The sequence below is a fragment of the Heteronotia binoei genome, chromosome 2, assembly GCF_032191835.1.
Source record: "Heteronotia binoei isolate CCM8104 ecotype False Entrance Well chromosome 2, APGP_CSIRO_Hbin_v1, whole genome shotgun sequence".
Lineage (NCBI taxonomy): Eukaryota > Metazoa > Chordata > Lepidosauria > Squamata > Gekkonidae > Heteronotia > Heteronotia binoei.
The window spans coordinates 21,558,130-21,577,625 of NC_083224.1; the positions used below are offsets into that span (position 1 = coordinate 21,558,130).

A 19,496-nucleotide genomic window follows, 5' to 3' on the forward strand; every position below is an offset into this window, starting at 1 on the left:
CACATTTAGCACTTCCTTCTGTGTGGGGCTCCCCAGAGTGGCTCTTTTTTTCTGGATCCCGCACTGGCATCTCTGGAGCGGGGCTGCACGTCCCCTGCTTGCTCCCTGCGCCACGCAAACTCGAGAGCCGAGAACGAGACCAGGACAAAGACTAGCGCAGAACTGGTAATCGTTTCGCTTCGCAGCTGACTTTCTAGGAGCAGAGTCCACTCTATGGGCCTCCCGTTGGCACTGGCTTGAAGGGGAACGAGGTCGTGGCTTTCGGACTATATACGACAACCAATGCCCTCATGCTATGGATAAACTTTAATTAACCGGCCCCTTTCCCTCCCCTCCCCCCCCCAAGAGATATAGAAGATGACAAGATGGCGTAGGCAGGTGATACAACCTTGGAAGGCACTCCCTGCGCTTCCAGGAATGGTTCATGCGTGGACGTTACAGTAAATCATTCATGGAGACCGTCTCCAGTGCTCAGCAACGCCCCTTCCAGGTGGTCTGAAACCGATCGAATGGGATGCAACCGATTCCGCGGCAGAGTCCTTTTTCTGTCCTTAAATCATCCCCGCCAGCCAGGGGGGAAGGAAGAGTCCCACAGTTCCCAACAAGCAGACGATGATGAACATCCAGAGGAAGATTCTGTCGATGACCATGGCGACGTACTTCCAGTCTTCCTTCACCTGTAAGGAGAGAATGAGAGGAGAAGAAACGGTGCTTACCGAGAAGACAATCGAACGGCAAAGAAGAAGAAGATATTGGATTTATATCCCACCCTCCACTCCGAAGAGTCTCAGAGCGGCTCACAATCTCCTTTACCTTCCACCCCCACAACAGACACCCTGTGAGGTGGGTGGGGCTGAGAGGGCTCTCACAGCAGCTGCCCTTTCAAGGACAACCTCTGCCAGAGCTATGGCTGACCCAAGGCCATTCCAGCAGGTGCAAACAGAGGAGTGGGGAATCAAACCCGGTTCTCCCAGATAAGAGTCAGCGCACTTAACCACTACACCAAATTGGCTCTTCAGCCACTTCTTGGCCATTTTGATTCGAGTCCAGTGGACTCTTCTAATGTTTGTGTCTTTACATAGAGACCGATTTGAGGGCAGCTGTACTGGATCAGACCAATGGCCCATCTAGTCTAGCATCCTGGTATGGCCAACCAGATGCCACTAAAAAATCTACCAGAAGGGAATGGAGGTCAACACCCCCTTTTTTTAACCCCCCCCCCCAAGCAATGGATTACCATCTCTGAAGGTCCCACATTAAACCAATGGCATCTTCAGTTACGAAATCTGGCAAAGACAAGGATATAGGAGAAGCCATGTTGGATCAGGCCAGTGGCCCACCCAGTCCAACACTATGTCACTCAGTGGACAAAACACAAGTGCCTTTAGAAGGACCTTCAGCAGGGCCATAACCTCAGAAGCCCTCCCACTGTTGCCTCCCAAGCTTCAAGAATACAAAGCATTGCTGCCCCAGACATAAGAACATAAGAGAAGCCATGTTGGATCAGGCCAATGACCTATCCAGTCCAACACATTGTGCCACACAGTGGCCAAAACCCAGGGGCCATCTGGAAGTTCACTAGCAGGGCAAGAACTTCAGAAGCCATTCCACTCTTGTCCCCCCAAGCACCAAGAAGACAATACATCACTGCCCCAGACTTCTATGATCCTTCCAGGTTAAAGGATTGTGGATGTTAGCTGAGTTACATGCACTATGGTGGAGGTGATGGCCCAGTTCCTATGTACCTAAGGTACTCAATCTCCCAGTGGTGGCTGGAGATCTCCCAGAATTACAACTGGTCTCCAGACAACAGAGATCAGGTTCCCTAATGGCTGCTTTGGAAGGTAGACTCTATGGCATTGTACCCTACTGAGGTCCTTCACCTCCCCAAACCCCATCTTCCTCAGACTCGACCCCTAAAATCTCCAGGCATTTCCCAACCCAGAGCCACAACCCTACAGCACAAACCATTGCTTATTTAATTATTTCCCAAGACAGTAGGAACTCGCAATGCATTTATTTCATGGAAAGAAGGGGAAAATCCATCCTACAGAGGCAATATTTAGTTGTGGGATGTCAAACATGTGGCCCAGGGGGCGGATCAGGCTCCCAGAGGGGTCCTAAGAGGCCCATGAGCAAATCAAAAGTAGGTTTGCAACTTACAGATACACACTTGAACAACACCCGAACAGCATACTCAAGATTGCTACAGCACAGACATTGTCTCCAGTTTTGGATGCAGAAATTCAGTACAGCAGGTGTCAGTTATCAGAGACTTAAATAAACAAAATATTGCAAGACTGCTAATGTTTTAAGCATGTTTTTTTTTTATTTTAAGGGGTTTTTTTTTTTGGTTTTTTTTTTTAAAAAAACCTTTAATTGCATTTGTCTGTCTGCTCCCTGGCATTACATTTTATGACACACATGGCTTGGCCCGACAAAGTCTCATTTATGTGAGATCCAGGCCTCATAACAAAAGAGTTCGACACTCCTGGTTTAGATTCAGTTCTAAGACTGAGACCGATCGCCACTCTCACTCTCCTCTTCTCCGCGGAGCTGCTGCTGGATTTCTCACAAACTGTCCCGGACCAGCGAGTTGCTCTGCCTCTCTTCAAGTTCCCCCTGCAGCAGGCAGGATCCTCTGAAAACCGGTTTCTGCCTGCCATGGAGGGAACTTGAAAAGGGGCTGGGCAACTCACCAGCTCGGGGCAGCTTGTGTGAAATCCAGCAGCAACCTCGCAGGGAAAAGGACCGACGAGACCAAAACAAGGTGAGTGGGAAATTGGTCTGAAACTATATACACTACAATGCACAGAAAGGTACCAAAATCTGAATGGGGTCGGAAGAACACAGGATAATTTTAATATCAATTGATTTGAACGGTGCTGAGGGCTAGGGGGTTGTTAGGACAGTCAACCGTCTTTGTAAAAATGGGGGGGGGGGTTACTGATTTATAATGCTATGGAAACCTTCACTCTCTCCTCCCACAACACTGGTGAACCTCTTGTTGATCATGCCAGGGAAAAAGTCAAGCGCAACTCCTAAACATCTTTCAAAGTACCCAGTCAACGAAATGTCAAGAGTTCTGAAAAGAAATGCTTGGAGGTAGAATTCTACCTAGGGACAGCCTGTCAGTTAAATGTTCCCCCAGCTGTCCTTCCGTGCTCCTAAGGGAATGCAAGACTTTCGTGTGTTGCCGTCAGTCATGCATGCAAGATCCTGGGTTGACAGACTATTTTCCCAATCGTTCTGTGGGTTTAATGAGGGGCGTGCGGCACTCGCCTTCCCCAAGAAGTGTACTGATCTCATTCCATCCCTTTGTGGCATCCCTCAAATGTTTTCCTGTGGGAGAAATCTCCATTTTTTGCTTCAGGCAGAATCCAGCGACAACAGTGGAGGGGCGGGCGGCGGCGTCTCCCCCACTGAGACGTTTTGCTGGTCTCATAGAAACAATTTGAGGAAGGAAGGCGACATGGTGGAAGTCCAATCTTGTCATATCTCAGAAGCTGAGTAGGGTCGGTCCTTGGAAGGGAGACCACCAAGGAAAGCTCTGCAGAGGAAGGCAATGGCCATCCACCCCTGCTTCTTGTTTGCCTTGAAATCCCCTTCCTGGGGTCGCACGGAGTCTTGGAAGAGAACCAGCAAGGAAGACTCTGCAGAGGAAGGCAATGACAAACCACCTCTGCTTCCCACGTGCCTTGAAAGTCCCTTGCTGAGGTCACCGTAAGTCAGAAGCTAATCAGGGTCAGCGCTTGGAAGGGAAGCCACCAAGGAAGGCCCTGCAGAGGAAGGCAATGGCCAGCTGCCCCTGCTTCTTGCTTGCCTTGAAAGCCCCTTGCTGGGGTCACCGTAAGTCAGAAGCTAAGCAGGGTTTGTGCTTAGAAGGGAGACCACCAAAGAAGGCTCTGCAGAGGAAGGCGATGGCAAATCACCTCTGCTTCTCCCTTGCCTTGAAAACCCCTTGGCTGGGGTCACCATAAGAAGGCTCTGCAGAGGAAGGCAATGACAAACCACCTCTGCTTCTCACGTGCCTTGAAAGTCCCTTGCTGAGGTCACCCTAAGTCAGAAGCTAATCCGGGTCAGCGCTTGGAAGAGAGACCACCAAAGAAGGTTCTGCAGAAAAAGGCAATGGCCAATCCTGACCTCTGCTTCTACTTTGCCTGGAAAGCCTGGAAAGAGAGACCACCAAAGAAGGTTCTGCAGAGGAAGGCAATGGCCAACTCTGACCTCTGCTTCTACTTTGCCTGGAAAGAGAGACCACCAAAGAAGGTTCTGCAGAGGAAGGCAATGGCCAACTCTGACCTCTGCTTCTACTTTGCCTGGAAAGCCTGGAAAGAGAGACCACCAAAGAAGGTTCTGCAGAGGAAGGCAATGGCCAACCCTGACCTCTGCTTCTACTTTGCCTGGAAAGAGAGACCACCAAAGAAGGTTCTGCAGAGGAAGGCAATGGCCAACTCTGACCTCTGCTTCTACTTTGCCTGGAAAGCCTGGAAAGAGAGACCACCAAAGAAGGTTCTGCAGAGGAAGGCAATGGCCAACCCTGACCTCTGCTTCTACTTTGCCTGGAAAGCCTGGAAAGAGAGACCACCAAAGAAGGTTCTGCAGAGGAAGGCAATGGCCAACCCTGACCTCTGCTTCTACTTTGCCTGGAAAGAGAGACCACCAAAGAAGGTTCTGCAGAGGAATGCAATGGCCAACCCTGACCTCTGCTTCTACTTTGCCTGGAAAGCCTGGAAAGAGAGACCACCAAAGAAGGTTCTGCAGAGGAAGGCAATGGCCAACCCTGACCTCTGCTTCTACTTTGCCTGGAAAGCCTGGAAAGAGAGACCACCAAAGAAGGTTCTGCAGAGGAAGGCAATGGCCAACCCTGACCTCTGCTTCTACTTTGCCTGGAAAGCCCCTCGCTGGAATCCCCCTAAGCTACTTGCAACTTAACAGCACTTACCTATGTATCAAAACCATTCAGGGCATCCTTAGAAACCCCTCGTATATTTCACAAAAAGAAAGAACCCCCAAGTTATCAATGTGAACATGTACATTCATACAGCCCTGCAGAAAAGAAAAAAACAAGCCTGAATTGACTGCATGTGCATCAAGATTCTTTCTGTGGGGTTTTCTACTGATACTCGCATGCACAACACCACCTCAAAAGATACACGCGGTTGCATCCACGCTGCCTCACTGCAGTGTTTCATCAAGGCATGCATGCACACCAGTAACTCAGAGACGGCAAAAGCTGCAGATCAGTTCAAGGAACTCGGGGTGAACGGCATGAGAGCCAGTTTGGTGTAGTGGTTAAGTGTGCTCTTATCTGGGAGAACCGGCTTTGATTCCCCACTCCTCCACCTGCAGCTGCTGGAATGGCCTTGGGTCAGCCACGGCTCTTGCAAGAGTTGTCCTTGAAAGGGCAGCTGCCGTGAGAACCCTCTCAGCCCCACCCACCTCACAGGGTGTCTGTGGTGGGGGAAGAAGATAAAGGAGATTGTAAGATGCTCCGAGACTGATTCAGAGAGAAGGGCAGGGTATAAACCTGCGGTCTTCTCCTTCTTCATATGCGCAGCTCCGTCTGAAATTTGGAAATTAGAAAACGGAACGATGGGGGATTCCTCAAGGGTCAATTCCAGGGGTGAAACAAGACCAAGTGATTGAGAACAAAGGATGCTCCAGCCCCTGTTGATTTGACTGAGGTCTTGCTCGCCCATCACAACCAAGGAGGCAATTCTTTGACCATTTGGTGTTCGGCTGTGCCTGTCTGGTTGACATTAATGGCTGCTATTGTTATGAAACTGTGCAGCAGTTCACCCGCGGCATCCCAAGGAATCCCCATTTTACACGCCTATCAGGCTAGTCCAGTCTCATCAGAACTTGGAAGCTAAGCAGGGTTGGTATTAGGTTCGTATTTGGATGGCAGACCGCCAACAAATAACAGAGTTGCTATGCAGAGGGAGGCAATGGCAAACCCCCTCTCAAACGCAGAAGTGAAACTCCACCATAAAAGCTACTGCTCAGCAGCAAAAGTGTTCAGCACAGTATTTAAGTTTAGTGCTGAGGAGAAAATGTAAACCGGTATGATCTTGACTATCAAAGTAGGGTTGCCACCAGCCTACAGGTGGGGCCTGGAGCTCTCTCGTTTTTACAACTGATCTCCAGCTGGCAGAGATCAGCTCCCCTGGAGAAAATAATGAATATAACTGGAACCGGTGGGTGTTTTTACATTCAGTTTGATCCAGAGTTTTATGTTTATGTTTAATTCGATTTATACCCCGCCCTCCCTGCCGAGACGGGCTTCAAATCGCCTGCCACTGTTCCACTTTAATTATTTTCCTTTTACATTGATGGATTTGCTCTGCTCATTTCGCGTAGCCAAACTTCTATATTTCCTGCTGAAAGCATTTCAATTTGGGGAGGGAGGTCTCTGATCAGAGGACAGACGGAATACCAGTGCTTAGTTAAATGTATACGATTGCTTGGAAATTGTGTCAACACTGCAAAAACAATACAAATTTAGATTACAAGATGAGGCAAGCAATGATATGTAAAAATTTCAAGTGCTGTCAGTTCTCATGCAAATTACTGCACCTTGTGACTTTTGGAGGAGTCTTTTAAAATGCATGAAAACTTCTACAATACAAATTTGAAATGCCTGTAGAGAAATGATTTGAAAAATAAATGAAACGGAGGACGTGGAATTTCAAATGGTATGGGATGCATATAAAGCAATTTCATCGTTAAACGTGGATTATAAAATATACACGAGAATACTAGCAGAAAGACTTAAACAATTTTTGATGAAGTTTATTAAAGAAGAGTAAGCAGGATTTCTTCCAAGGAGACAAATAAGAGACAATATTAGAACTGTTGTAAATATTGTAGAATACTATGAAAGACATCCTGAAAAAGAAGTGGCGTTATTCTTTGCGGATGCAGAGAACGCTTTTGATAATTTAAATTGGGACTTTATGTTTGCGGTGATGGAGAAACAGATTGGGAGAGAATTTTATCAGAATATGATGATCAGCAAAGGAACAAGACAAGGTTGCTCTCTATCTCCATTGTTGTTTATAATGACCTTAGAAATTTTGCTGATGCAAATTCAGGAGGATAAAGAGATAGAAGGACTGAAATTGAAGGGATTTTCCTATAAATATAGAGCATTTGCTGACGATGTTATGTTCATAAATGAAAACCCATTAAAAGTAACGCCACTGCTCTTGAGTAAAATACAAGAATATGGAGAATTGGCTGGATTTTATATAAACAAAGAGAAATCAAAAATTTTGTGTAAAAATATGAGAATTGAAAAACAGAAAGAACTGCAGAGCTTAACTGAGTGCGAAGTTACGACTAAAGTAAAATATCTAGGTGTGGAAATTACCATGAAAATATTTATTTATATAAAAATAATTATGAAAAATTATGGCATTAATTGGAAGAAGATACGTTAAAATGGAATAGACTCAATCTGTCGTTATTGGGAAGAATAGCTGCAATAAAAATGAATATTCTACCGAGAATAATGTATTTGTTTCAAACAATTCCAATTGTGAAGGATAATAAACAATTTATTAAATGGCAAAGGAAAATTTTTGAATTTGTGTGGGCTGGGAAGAAACCAAGAATTAAAATGAAAGTATTAACAGATGCCAAAGAAAGAGGTGGATTTCAACTACCAGATTTAAAACTATACCATGAAGTGGTGTGCTTGGTGTGGATAAAAGAACAGATAACTCTGTTAAACAAAAAACTTTTAGCATTAGAAGGATATGGAAACAAATTTGGGTGGCACGCATATATGTATTATAGGAAAAGTAAAATGGACGGCTTTTTCTCTCACCATTATATAAGGAGAAATCTGTTAAATACGTGGGTAAAATACAAAAAATATGGAGATGAGAGAAAGCCATTGTGGATAGTGCCAACAGAAGGAATAAAAATATATGCTGAAGGTGAAGGAAAGTGGCTATCATATGGTCAAATATTGAAAGTTCAAGGTGGTAAAATTGAACTAAAGATGGAAGACTTAAGTAACAAATATGATTGGTTTCAAATTCAACAAATTAAGAACCTGGTGAAAAGCGATATTAAAAGTGAAGGAATAAGAAAAGAGCAAATCGAATTGGAAAAAGGTCTGCTTGGAGATAATGAAAAGTTGATTTCAAAACTATATAAATTATTATTGAAATGGTCTACTGAAGATGAAGTAGTAAAATCTCAAATGATAAAATGGGCAATTAATGTTAATAAAGAAACACAGTTGGAAACATGGGAATACTTGTGGAAGAACTCTATGAAAATTTCGACATGTTATAGTATCAAAGAAAACTGTTATAAAATGATGTATAGGTGGTATATGACTCCTAAAAAGCTAGCAAAAATGAACGATACGATGCCAGATAGATGTTGGAAATGTAAAAAGCATGAAGGTTCTTTCTACCATATGTGGTGGACTAGTGAAAGAGCAAAACAATTTTGGCATATGATTCAACAAGAAATTACTAAAATCTTGGGATATGAATTTAAGAGAACTCCAGAGACTTTCCTATTGGGATTACAAATGGAGAAATTTCCAAAAGAAGATAGAACTGTAATTTGGTACTTGCTTTCGGCTGCTAGGACATTATATGCGCAGTTATGGAAGCAAGATAAAATACCAGAAAAATGGGACTGGATTGTTATGTCATGGAGTGAAATGGATAAACTTACAAGAATCTTGAAAGACTATGATTTAGTGGGATTTAAAATGGATTGGGATAAATTCAGAAGATATATAGAAAAAGAATGGAAAGTAAAAGGACATTGGGTGATTTTTGAGAATACCACTTAGGTTTTTAGAAGAAGAAAGAAGATGAACTATAATAACTGGATGGGATTTTTTAAAGTATAAGAAATGTGCTTTTCTTTTTATTTCTTTGCAAAATGATATATATATATATATATATATATATATATATATATATATATATATATATATATATATATATATATATATATATATTCTTTTTTATTATTATTATTATTATTAAGATTCTTTTAAAGTTAAAGATACCTTTTGATATTAGAATTTTAGATAATTGGCACCGGCGGAAGTCAAGATTTGGGGGGAGGGGAGGAGGGAAAGCGTAATGTATGGGGAAGGGAGTAAGTATTAATATTTTATTAGTATTGGATATAATTACCATATATTACCAAATAAAATTGTTTAATCAGAGACATGGCCCTGATTCTAAATTCCCTTCCCCGTAGCTCCTTAAACAAAACATGCTAGCATTATCCAGTCTGAGTAACACAGCCAAGCCCAGGGGTGTCGAACAGGTGGCCTGGGGGCCAAATCAGGCCCCCAGATGACTCCTATAAGGCTCCCAAGCAACTGACTATCTTCTGCTTCCTTCTCCCTCTCTCTTGCTCCCTTCTGCATCACAGCTTGCATTGCCAGGCTTGCTCAATCGCACAGGAGCTACAGAGCAAAGCCTCTATTTTCTCCATTGGCTGAGGCTCCTCCCTTGGGGAGGAAGGGGGGAGGGATAGCTTGCTTTTCCAGACTCTCCCAATCACACAGCAGAGCTACTGAGCCAAGCCTCTCTTCCTTCTATTGGCTGAGGCTCCTCCCCCTCCTGGTCTCCTGGGGAAGGAAGGAAAGAGCCAGAGCTTCCTTTGCCCAGTTCCTTGGATCCCATGGAAGAAATATAAAAAAATCACTTGGAAGACCAACGAGTGCTAATGTTTTAAGTATGTTTTTTTAAAAAGCTTTAATTGCATTTGTCTGTGTCCTATATAAACTTTATATCTCTGCTAAAGGTGAAAGGTAAAGGTGCAAGCACCAGTCGTTTCCGACTCTGGGGTGATGTCCCATCATGACATTTTCATGGCAGACTTTTTATGGGGTGGTCTGCCATTGCCTTCCCCGGTCATTACACTTTCCCCCCAGCAAGCTGGGGACTCATTTGGAAGGCTGAGTCAACCTTGAGCCAGCTACCAGAACCCAGCTTCCACGGGGATCAAACTCAGCTTGTGAGCAGAGAGCTTCGACTGCAGTACTGCAGCTTTACCACTCTGTGCCACGGGGCTGCTTTTATATCTCTGCTACCAAGTCTTAAATAGGAGCACACACAGCCCGGCCCAACATGGCCTGGCCTGACAAGGTCTCATTTATGTCAGATCCGTCCCTCATAACAAATGAGTTTGACACCCCTGGCCTAACGTTTCCTTGCTGGAGCTTGGAAACTAAACGGGGCAGAACCTGCCATCCTGCACTGTCATTCTGCGGTCCAGTTGTAGAAATACTGCTTTTTCTGAAAGTTTCAATTGCCTCTTAGGAGGGTTTCTAGCCTGAGCTCCTTAGCAGAAGGGCAGGATCCAGGATTGATGATAAAACTTGCTCGGATAATGTTCATTGAGTAGACTTAAACTCATACTGATCTCTGTAATCAAGAGCTCAATTGCAATAGCGGGAACTTGAAACTGATAGGCAGTAGATTCAGGGCAGTCAAGAGGAACTAATACTTCACGCAGTGAGTGATTAAAAGGTGGAATTCGCTGCCGGAGCGTGCTCTGATGGCCACAGACAGAGACGGCTTTAAAGGAAGATTAGATAGGTTCATGGAGGACAGGTCTCTCAGTGGTGACTGGCCATGGTGACTGAAGGGAATCTCCATGTGGAGAGGAAATCAACCTCTGGATCCCAGTGCCAGGAAGCAACATCAGGGGAAGATCTTAGCCTCCCTACCCTGTTGTTGGACCTCCAGAGGAACCTGATGGTCACTGCACAAGTCAGGATGCTGGCTACATGGACTATTGGTCTGATCCAGAAGGGCTCTTATGTTCCTATAAGGGGAAGACCTTGAGCTCTATGCTGTTGTTGGTCCTCCAGAGCAGGGGTGGCCAACAGTAGCTCTCCAGATGTTTTTTGCCTACAACTCCCATCAGCCCCAGCCATTGTCCATGCTGGCTGGGGCTGATGGGAGATGTAGGCAAAAAAACATCTGGAGAGCTACCGTTGGCCACCCCTGCTCCAGAGGAACTGGTTGGCCAGTATGTGGGATGGGATGCTAGACTCGATGGACTATTGGTCTGATCCAGCAGGGCTGTTCTGATGTTCTTATGAAGGCCTCAGCCTCTACGCACTGTTGTTGGCCCTCCAGTGGCAGTGGTTGGCCACTGTGTGAGACAGAATGCTGGACTAGATGGGCCACTGGTCTGATCCAGCAGGGCTCTTCTGATGTTCTTATGAAAGCCTTGGCCTCTATGTCCTGTTGTTGACCCTCCAGAGGAACTGGTTGGCCATTGTGTGAGGCAGGATGCTGGACTGTATGGACCACTGGTCTGATCCAGAAGGAGTCTTCTGATGTTCTTCATTACTATTATTAGTCCTATCCAGTGTGTCCCTTTGCTTACGCTCATATATTCCCCCCCCCTTTTACTATATGATGTTAAATGCACAAACAGAAGTAAACTCCACTGAACTCAGTGAGACTTACTCCAGAGTAAGTGTGCTCAGGAACAGAGCCATGCAATATGGTACCGACACCTTTACTCAAAAGAAAGTCCTACAACATTCATTGTAGCCAGCTTTCTGGTAAGCGTCTTTAGCACTGTAATCTCTGCTCATGTATGAAATCGCTCTCCTTGCTTGTGCTGCATTTGCCTAGTGCAGCTAGACCAGGGGTGGCCAAACATGAAGCTCGGGAGCCACATGTGGCTCTTTCACACGTGTTATGTGGTTAGCAGGAACTCCTTTGCATATTAGACCACACACCCCTGATGTAACCAATCCTCCAAGAGCTTCCAGGGCTCTTAGTACAGGGCCTACTGTAAGCTCCAGGAGGATTGGCTACATCAGAAGGGTGTGGCCTAATATGCAAAGGAGTTCCTGCTACAAAAGAAGCCCTGGTGGTTCTCAAAGTCCTCTTCACCCCGTTGGCTGGCATGGAGAAGGCATTTCTCTCTTTAAATCACTTCTCCAAGTCAAGCCAGCTGGCAGCTTGGATAATGCATTCAATGTTAAAGTTGCTTTCTTTCCATTTCTCTCTCCACCATTTATTTGCTTGTCTCCCTCCCTGTCTTGTGGCTCTCAAGCATCTGATGTTCATGTCTGGTGGCTCTCAAAAATCGGACATTTATTCTATGCGGCTCTTACGTTAAACAAGTTTAGCCACCCCTCGGCTAGAGCCGCCCCTTACCAGGAACTCACTGGGTTAGTAACAAGCACCCCCCCCCCCCGGGGTCCCCAATATCTGGCAAATTTAATCTACATGGACCATTCTTTTTGAAACACTATTACTTCTGGCTTTACTCCCCCCCCCCCCTTAAGGGCTCAATCACTTAATTAAAGGAGCTATTTGCTTTCAATATAATCACATTCCTCCTGTGGCAGTGAAACTGGAGGAGAATACTGATCAAGGACTGAAAGACGGACCCATCTGGCTGACTGATGGATAGACAGGAGAGAAGAGTCTTACAGCTGAATCATATGCACCGCTGTTTAAACATAAATTCCACCAAATTCCATGAGATTCCCCCTTCCCTTTTATATGGAAGAGCCCCGTGGCGCAGAGCGTTAAGTGGCAGTACTGCAATCCAAGCTCTGCTCATGGCCTGCGTTCGATCCACGCAGGTTCAGGTAGCGGGCTCAAGGCTGACTCAGCCTTCCATCCTTCCGAGGTCAGTAAAATGAGTCCCCAGCTTGCTGGGGGTAAAGTGTAGATGACTGGGGAAGGCCACCAAGTAAAAAGTCTGTCATGAAAATGTGTTGTGTAGCGACATCACCTCATGGGTCAGAAATGCCTGGTGCTTGCACAGGGAACTACCTTTATTATACATGGATGGGCCATCAACACTGGCACCAAACAATATTGTGCTTCGACATGCGAACTGATAAAATCTTCCCTCCAAAGCAGTGGAAACGGAGCTCCATGAGAAAGGAAAGGTCCCCTGTGCAAGCACCAGTCGTTTCTGACTCTGGGGTGACGCTGCTTTCACAACGTTTTCACAGCAGACTTTTTTACAGGGTGGTTTGCCATTGCCTTCCCCAGTCTTTTACACTTTCCCCCCAGCAAGCTGGGTACTCCTTTTACCGACCTCGGAAGGATAAAAGGCTGAGTCAACCTGGGCCGGCTACCTGAATCCAGCTTCCGCCGGAATCGAACTCAGGTCATGAGCAGAGAGTTCAGACCACAGTACTGCAGTACTACTGCTTTACCACTCTGCGCCGTGGCGCCGCTTGGAGCTCCGTGACCAGGCTGCAATTTCAGCTTACCTTCTATTTTTATTTTATAGATTGGTTTATTTTATTTACTGGCCCCGTGGCACAGAGTGGTAAAGCAGCAGTACTGCAGTACTGTGGTCTGAACTCTCTGCTCACGACCTGAGTTTGATTCCGGCGGAAGCTGAATTCAGATTTATTTATTACATTAAGCTTATATCCTGCCCTCTCCGCAAGCGGACTCAGGGCGGCTCACAACATTAACCGGCCCAAGGTTGACTCAGCCTTCCATCCTTCCGAAGTCGGTAAAATGAGTTCCCCAGCTTGCTGGGGGGAAAGTGTAAAAGACTGGGGAAGGCAATGGCAAACCACCCCGTAAAAAGTCTGCCGTGAAAACGTTGTGAAAGCAACGTCACCCCAGAGTCAGAAACGACTGGTGCTTGCATAGGGACCTTTCCTTTCCTTACTTTATTTATATCCCACTTTTCTCCCCAACAGGGACACAAAGCTGCTTCCATCATTCCCCTCTTCTCCATTTTATCCTCACAATGACCCTGTGAGGTAGGTTAGGCAGACAGGGTGTGACCGGCCCAAGGTCGCCCAGCCAGATTCCATGACACAGGAATTCGAACCAAAGCCTCAGTCGCCTAGATTATGGTCTGACACTTTAACCGCTACACCACGACAACTCTGCTCCACTTACTGGAGCCCTGTCTAACAGAGGGATCTGCTAGAATGAAATTTGAGTCCAGTGGCGCCTTTAAAACCGACAACAGGGGTGGCCAAACTTGCTTAACATAAGAACCCTGGAGAACAAACATCAGATGTTTGAGAGCCACAAAACATGAATGTCAGATGTTTGGGAGGGAGGAAGGAAATGGATGGGGAGGAGGGAGGGAGAGATGGAAAGAAAGCAACTTTAACTTTAAATGCATCTTCCAAGCCACCAGTGATTTAAGAAGAAGAAGAAGAAGATATTGGATTTCTATCCTGCCCTCCACTCCGAAGAGTCTCAGAGCGGCTCACAATCTCCTTTCCCTTCCTCCCCCACAACAGACACCCTGTGAGGTAGATGAAAATATTGGATTTATATCCCGCCCTCCATTCCGAAGAGTCTCAGAGCGGCTCACAATCTCCTTTACCTCCCTCCCCCACAACAGACACCCTGTGAGGTAGATGAAAATATTGGATTTATATCCCGCCCTCCATTCCGAAGAGTCTCAGAGCGGCTCACAATCTCCTTTACCTCCCTCCCCCACAACAGACACCCTGTGAGGTAGATGAAAATATTGGATTTATATCCCGCCCTCCACTCCGAAGAGTCTCAGAGCGGCTCACAATCTCCTTTACCTCCCTCCCCCACAACAGACACCCTGTGAGGTAGATGAAAATATTGGATTTATATCCCGCCCTCCACTCCGAAGAGTCTCAGAGCAGCTCACAATCTCCTTTCCCTTCCTCCCCCACAACAGACACCCTGTGAGGTAGATGAAAATATTGGATTTATATCTCGCCCTCCACTCCGAAGAGTCTCAGAGCGGCTCACAATCTCCTTTCCCTTCCTCCCCCACAACAGACACCCTGTGAGGTAGATGAAAATATTGGATTTATATCCCGCCCTCCACTCCAAAGAGTCTCAGAGCGGCTCACAATCTCCTTTACCTCCCTCCCCCACAACAGACACCCTGTGAGGTAGATGAAAATATTGGATTTATATCCCGCCCTCCACTCCGAAGAGTCTCAGAGCGGCTCACAATCTCCTTTACCTCCCTCCCCCACAACAGACACCCTGTGAGGTAGATGAAAATATTGGATTTATATCCCGCCCTCCACTCCAAAGAGTCTCAGAGCGGCTCACAATCTCCTTTCCCTTCCTCCCCCACAAAAGACACCCTGTGAGGTGGGTGGGGCTGGAGAGGGCTCTCACAGCAGCTGCCCTTTCAAGGACAACCTCTGCCAGAGCTATGGCTGACCCAAGGCCATGCTAGCAGGTGCAAGTGGAGGAGTGGGGAATCAAACCCGGTTCTCCCAGATAAGAGTCTGCACTTTTAACCACTACACCAAACTGGCTCTTAAAGTGATTTAAAGAGAGAAATGCTTTCTTCAAGCCAAGCAATGGAGCTTAGAGTGGGACCTTGAGCGCTACACAATGTGTCCGAAAGAGCCACATGTGGCTCCCGAGCTACAGTTGGGCCACCCCTGACCAAGGAAGTTTTATTCAAGGTGCGAGCCTTTGTGTGCAAGCACACTTCCTCAGACAATGAAATGGAATTAGAAATAGAGGGTGGGCAGCAATAGAGAGGGTGAGGTCTAAATCAGCATGCAAAATAGGAAATATCTTTTTAACAGATTAAAACAGTAACGAGCTTGGTTTACGATTATCGTCTGTTTGGGTTCAACGTACTGGGGAAAATAGCGTAGGCATAAATGTGTCAGCATTGGAGATCGATGTAGCCTTAATGGTCAGAGTCTGTCATTAGGCTTCATCCATCTCCTTTACAAACTTCACAGCATCTTTTCCTGCTTTTATTGTCCTGTTTGGCCATCAGATTTAATCCACATCTAATCCTTCAACCCCTCCTCATCTCCCTCACACTCACGGCTCCCAGTTACAGCTTGAGAAAGTCCTGGAGATTGGGGGAGGGGGGACCCTGGAAGGATGGAGGTTTGGGGGGGGGGATCCCGGAAGGATAGAGGTTTGGGGAGGAGAGGGACCTCAGCAGAGTATATTGCCCTGGAGTCCAACGCAGCCGTTTCCTCCAGGGGAACCGCTCTCTGTCATCTGGAGATTGTGTGTAATTCTGGAAGATCTCCAGGCCCCACCTGGAGGCTGGCAACCCTTGTTGCACTCCCAAGCAGACCAGCCTAAGGAGGGAGGGCAGCCTCTAAGACCCCTCCCTCCAACAGCAACAAAAAAGGAACAAAAGACATTTATTCTCAAATTCCCGCCCACTCCCTCCGCTCAGAGAATCCTAAAACTCAACCCTCAATCAAACGAGAGAATCCAATTTGTTTAAAGAGAGCAGCATTATGCAAGTGAATCCCATTTCCTTTTTTTCTTTCCACACTTTCAAGACTCAGATTCGGGATGTGCTGCTGTATCAAAATCCCACACTGAGTGCATCCAAGTCCTAGATAGGGCCGACCCTGCTTAGCTTCTGCGATTGGATAAGGCTGGGCTAGCCTGGGTTATCCAGGTCAGGGCAAAAATGAGGATTTAGCCTGCCTTATAAGCAGCCTGAGCAGTAAAATGAGGGCACATCATTGGCTATTGCACTACTGGAGTGCTGCGGCAGTAATTCAGAACAGGGTTAGCTTGTCTGCAACAGCAGAATCCAGCTGCAATATTCTTGCCGTAGCATAATGGCAGCTTGGTATCTGAGCAAGGCAATGAGCAATTCTGTCATTAAAAGAAGGTTGTCAGGACAAATCATTAATTAGCTATTTTATGCAGATGCATTTTTGCAGGGCTTCTTTTGTGGAAAAAGCCCAGCAGGGACTCATTTGCATATTAGGCCACACCCCCTGGCATCACTGTTGTTTCACACAGGGTTTGTCTGATAGAAAAAGCCTGGCAAGGACTCATTTGCATATTAAGCCACACACCCCTGGCATCACCATTGTTTCGCACAGGGCTTTTTTGTAGAAAAAACCCAGCAGGAACTTATTTGCATATTAGGCCACCCCCTGGCATCACCATTGTTTTATACAGGCTTTTTTTGTAGAAAAAGCCCAGCATGAACTCATTTGCATATGAGGCCACACCCCCTGACATCACCATTGTTTCACACGGGGCTTTTTTGTAGAAGAACCCAGCAGGAACTTATTTGCATATTAGGCCACCCCCCTGGCATCATCATTGTTTTATATGGGCTTTTTTTGCAGAAAAAGCCCAGCATGAACTCATTTGCATATTAGGCCACATCCCCTGGCATCACCATTGTTTCTCACAGGGCTTTTTTGTAGAAAAAGCCCAGCAGGGACTCATTTGCATATTAGGCCACACCCCCTGGTGCCAAGCCAGCCGGAACTGCATTCTTGTGTGTTCCTGCTAAAAAAAAGCCCTGCATTTTTAATCCACACCCCTTTTCCCTAGGGTTGCGAACTCTGGATTGGGAAATACCTGGAGATTGGGGGAGCGAAGCCTGGGGAGGGGAGGATTTGAGGAGAGGAGGGACTTCAGCACGGTACAATACCATAGAGTCCACCCTCCAAAACAACCATTTTGTCCTGGGGAGCTGTCCTCTGGAATCAAGAGATCTACTGTCATAGTGGGAGATCTCTGCATATCACTGCCTGCCCAGCCCATCCCTTAGAAAACAGCATTATTTTCAAAAGAGCTTGATTTCATTTATACCAGGGTCTCAGCTTGAGTTTTTTACATCACCTCCTACCTGATCCTTTTAACCGGGAGATGCCGGGGAATTGAACCTGAGACCTTCTGCATCCCAAGCAGATGCTCTACCCCTGAGCCACGCCCCCATTGACTCGTACTGCTCATTTGCATTATTTTGTACAAAGCACAACATTCAGGTTCCTTTGGTACAAGAGTCCCCAACTTTCTGTTTTTGTTTTTTTTCCCAACACAAAACACACACAGGCTGGTACAGAGTTATTTGCCGTGTGCACCAACACAGTTTTCTGGGGAAATTACTTTAGTCCCCGTGGCGCCGGAAAGCAGAGAAACAATTTTTCTTTTCTTTTCTTTTCCTTTTCAGCAGCCGAGCAAGAACAACCACTCTAGTATTATAGATTCTGTGCCTTTTCCCAATAAGGTTGAAGAAAATCCAAGGTCACCAATGGTAATTTGTTTCCCTTCAATTTGATTCTCCGTTCTCACACTAGGCTCTCTCTTATTATTTTTGCCTTCCCTGGGATTAATCACATCCTGGGACTGTCCTTTCTAGTTGGTAAAACTGGGGTGACAATTACAATAGAGGGCACGTCTCCACCAAGAGTCAGGGTGCATTCAACGACAACGACAAAAGAAGCATCGGGGCCATAAAGGAAGATGTACCCAAGGATTGTATTTTGGTTGCGTGGTCTATCTTGCGAAGGAAAGATGGAGGAAAAAAGAATAGAATTTGGAGAAAAGAGGGGAAAAACCACAGCATAATGATTCCCTCCCCCCTCCCATTATAATGTCATGAGAGACATTTGTGAGACAGGGGAGGAAGGATTTCTCCGAAGAGTAAGGGGGGGGAAAAAAGATTGCTTCTATTATAAGCAATCACAGGAGACCCGACAAGGAACAAGTTCTATTGTATCCCTTCTGATGAATAGTGTGCGTTTTGTCACTAAAGATTGTCTGGTGAGCCCGTGGGTTGATGAGCTTTCAGTCTGTAGGACAGGAAACTTTTGTCGGGTTCAGATCAAATCTGTTCAGCTGGGCGTTGATGAGGCAGTTCCGAGTTGCCTCGAATGAGCTGTGAGTTTCGAGTCCCTCGTTTCCCTGGATGGCCATTTCGACAGACCTGAAAGGTGATGAGGCTGAGCTTGAGCTGCCGCATGCCTCAGTGGGGGCAGAGGGAGAAGAAAAACAACTCACCTGAGTTGTGAGGGTGATGATGCCACTTCCAGGGATAACCTGGAAGTGAGAGCGGTAGCTCTAGGACTCACCAGAAACTCTACGGTAAAGCCTACCTATCTAGTACTCTTTTACTCACTCTGCTTTAGGGTGACCGGCCTCCAGGTGGGGCCTGGATTTCTCCTGGAGATCTCTGACAAGCAGTCTCCAGAGTACAGAGACAATTTGCACTGGAGGAAATGGCAGACTCTATGGCACAGGTGGCCAAACTGTAGCTCATTTTTGAAGAAATGGTCTCCTTTTATTAATAGGATCCAGGGCTCTCTTTTTTTGAGCAGGCAACAGGGGATGTGGCCTAATATGCAAATGAGTTCCTTCTGGGCTTTTTCAACAAAAAAGCCCTGAGTGAAACAATGGTGACATCAGGGGGGTGCAGCCTAATATGCAAATGAGTTCCCTCTCAGTTTTTTCTACCAAAAAAAGTCCTGATAGGATCCAACTTATATTAATCAGTCAAAACAGCAAACAGTATGCCTTTTTTCTTTCTTGTTAGCTCTTTTGTTGTTCAGTTGCACAGTCGAGTCCGACTCTTTGTGACCCCATGGACAAAGTCACACCAGGCCCTCCTGTCTTCCACCATCCTCCAAAGAATGCCCAAATTCGTGTTTGTTACATCAGTAACACTGTCCATCCATCTCATCTTTTACCATCCTCTTCTTCTTTTGCCTTCCGTCTTTCCTAGCATCAGGATCTTCTCCAAGGAGTGCTCCC

General features: G+C 46.1%; 1 protein-coding gene across 1 annotated transcript in view; it reads right to left on the minus strand.

Annotated features, from left to right (window-relative positions):
• Positions 1 to 302: 302 nt before the first annotated feature.
• Positions 303 to 19,496, minus strand: part of CHRNA4 (cholinergic receptor nicotinic alpha 4 subunit) — a 119,476-nt gene continuing 100,282 nt past the window's right edge. The window contains exon 6 of the mRNA XM_060230664.1: positions 303 to 677. Coding sequence (XP_060086647.1) covers positions 552 to 677 — 126 coding nt within the window. The 3' untranslated portion in view covers positions 303 to 551. The remainder of the gene's footprint in view (positions 678 to 19,496) is intronic.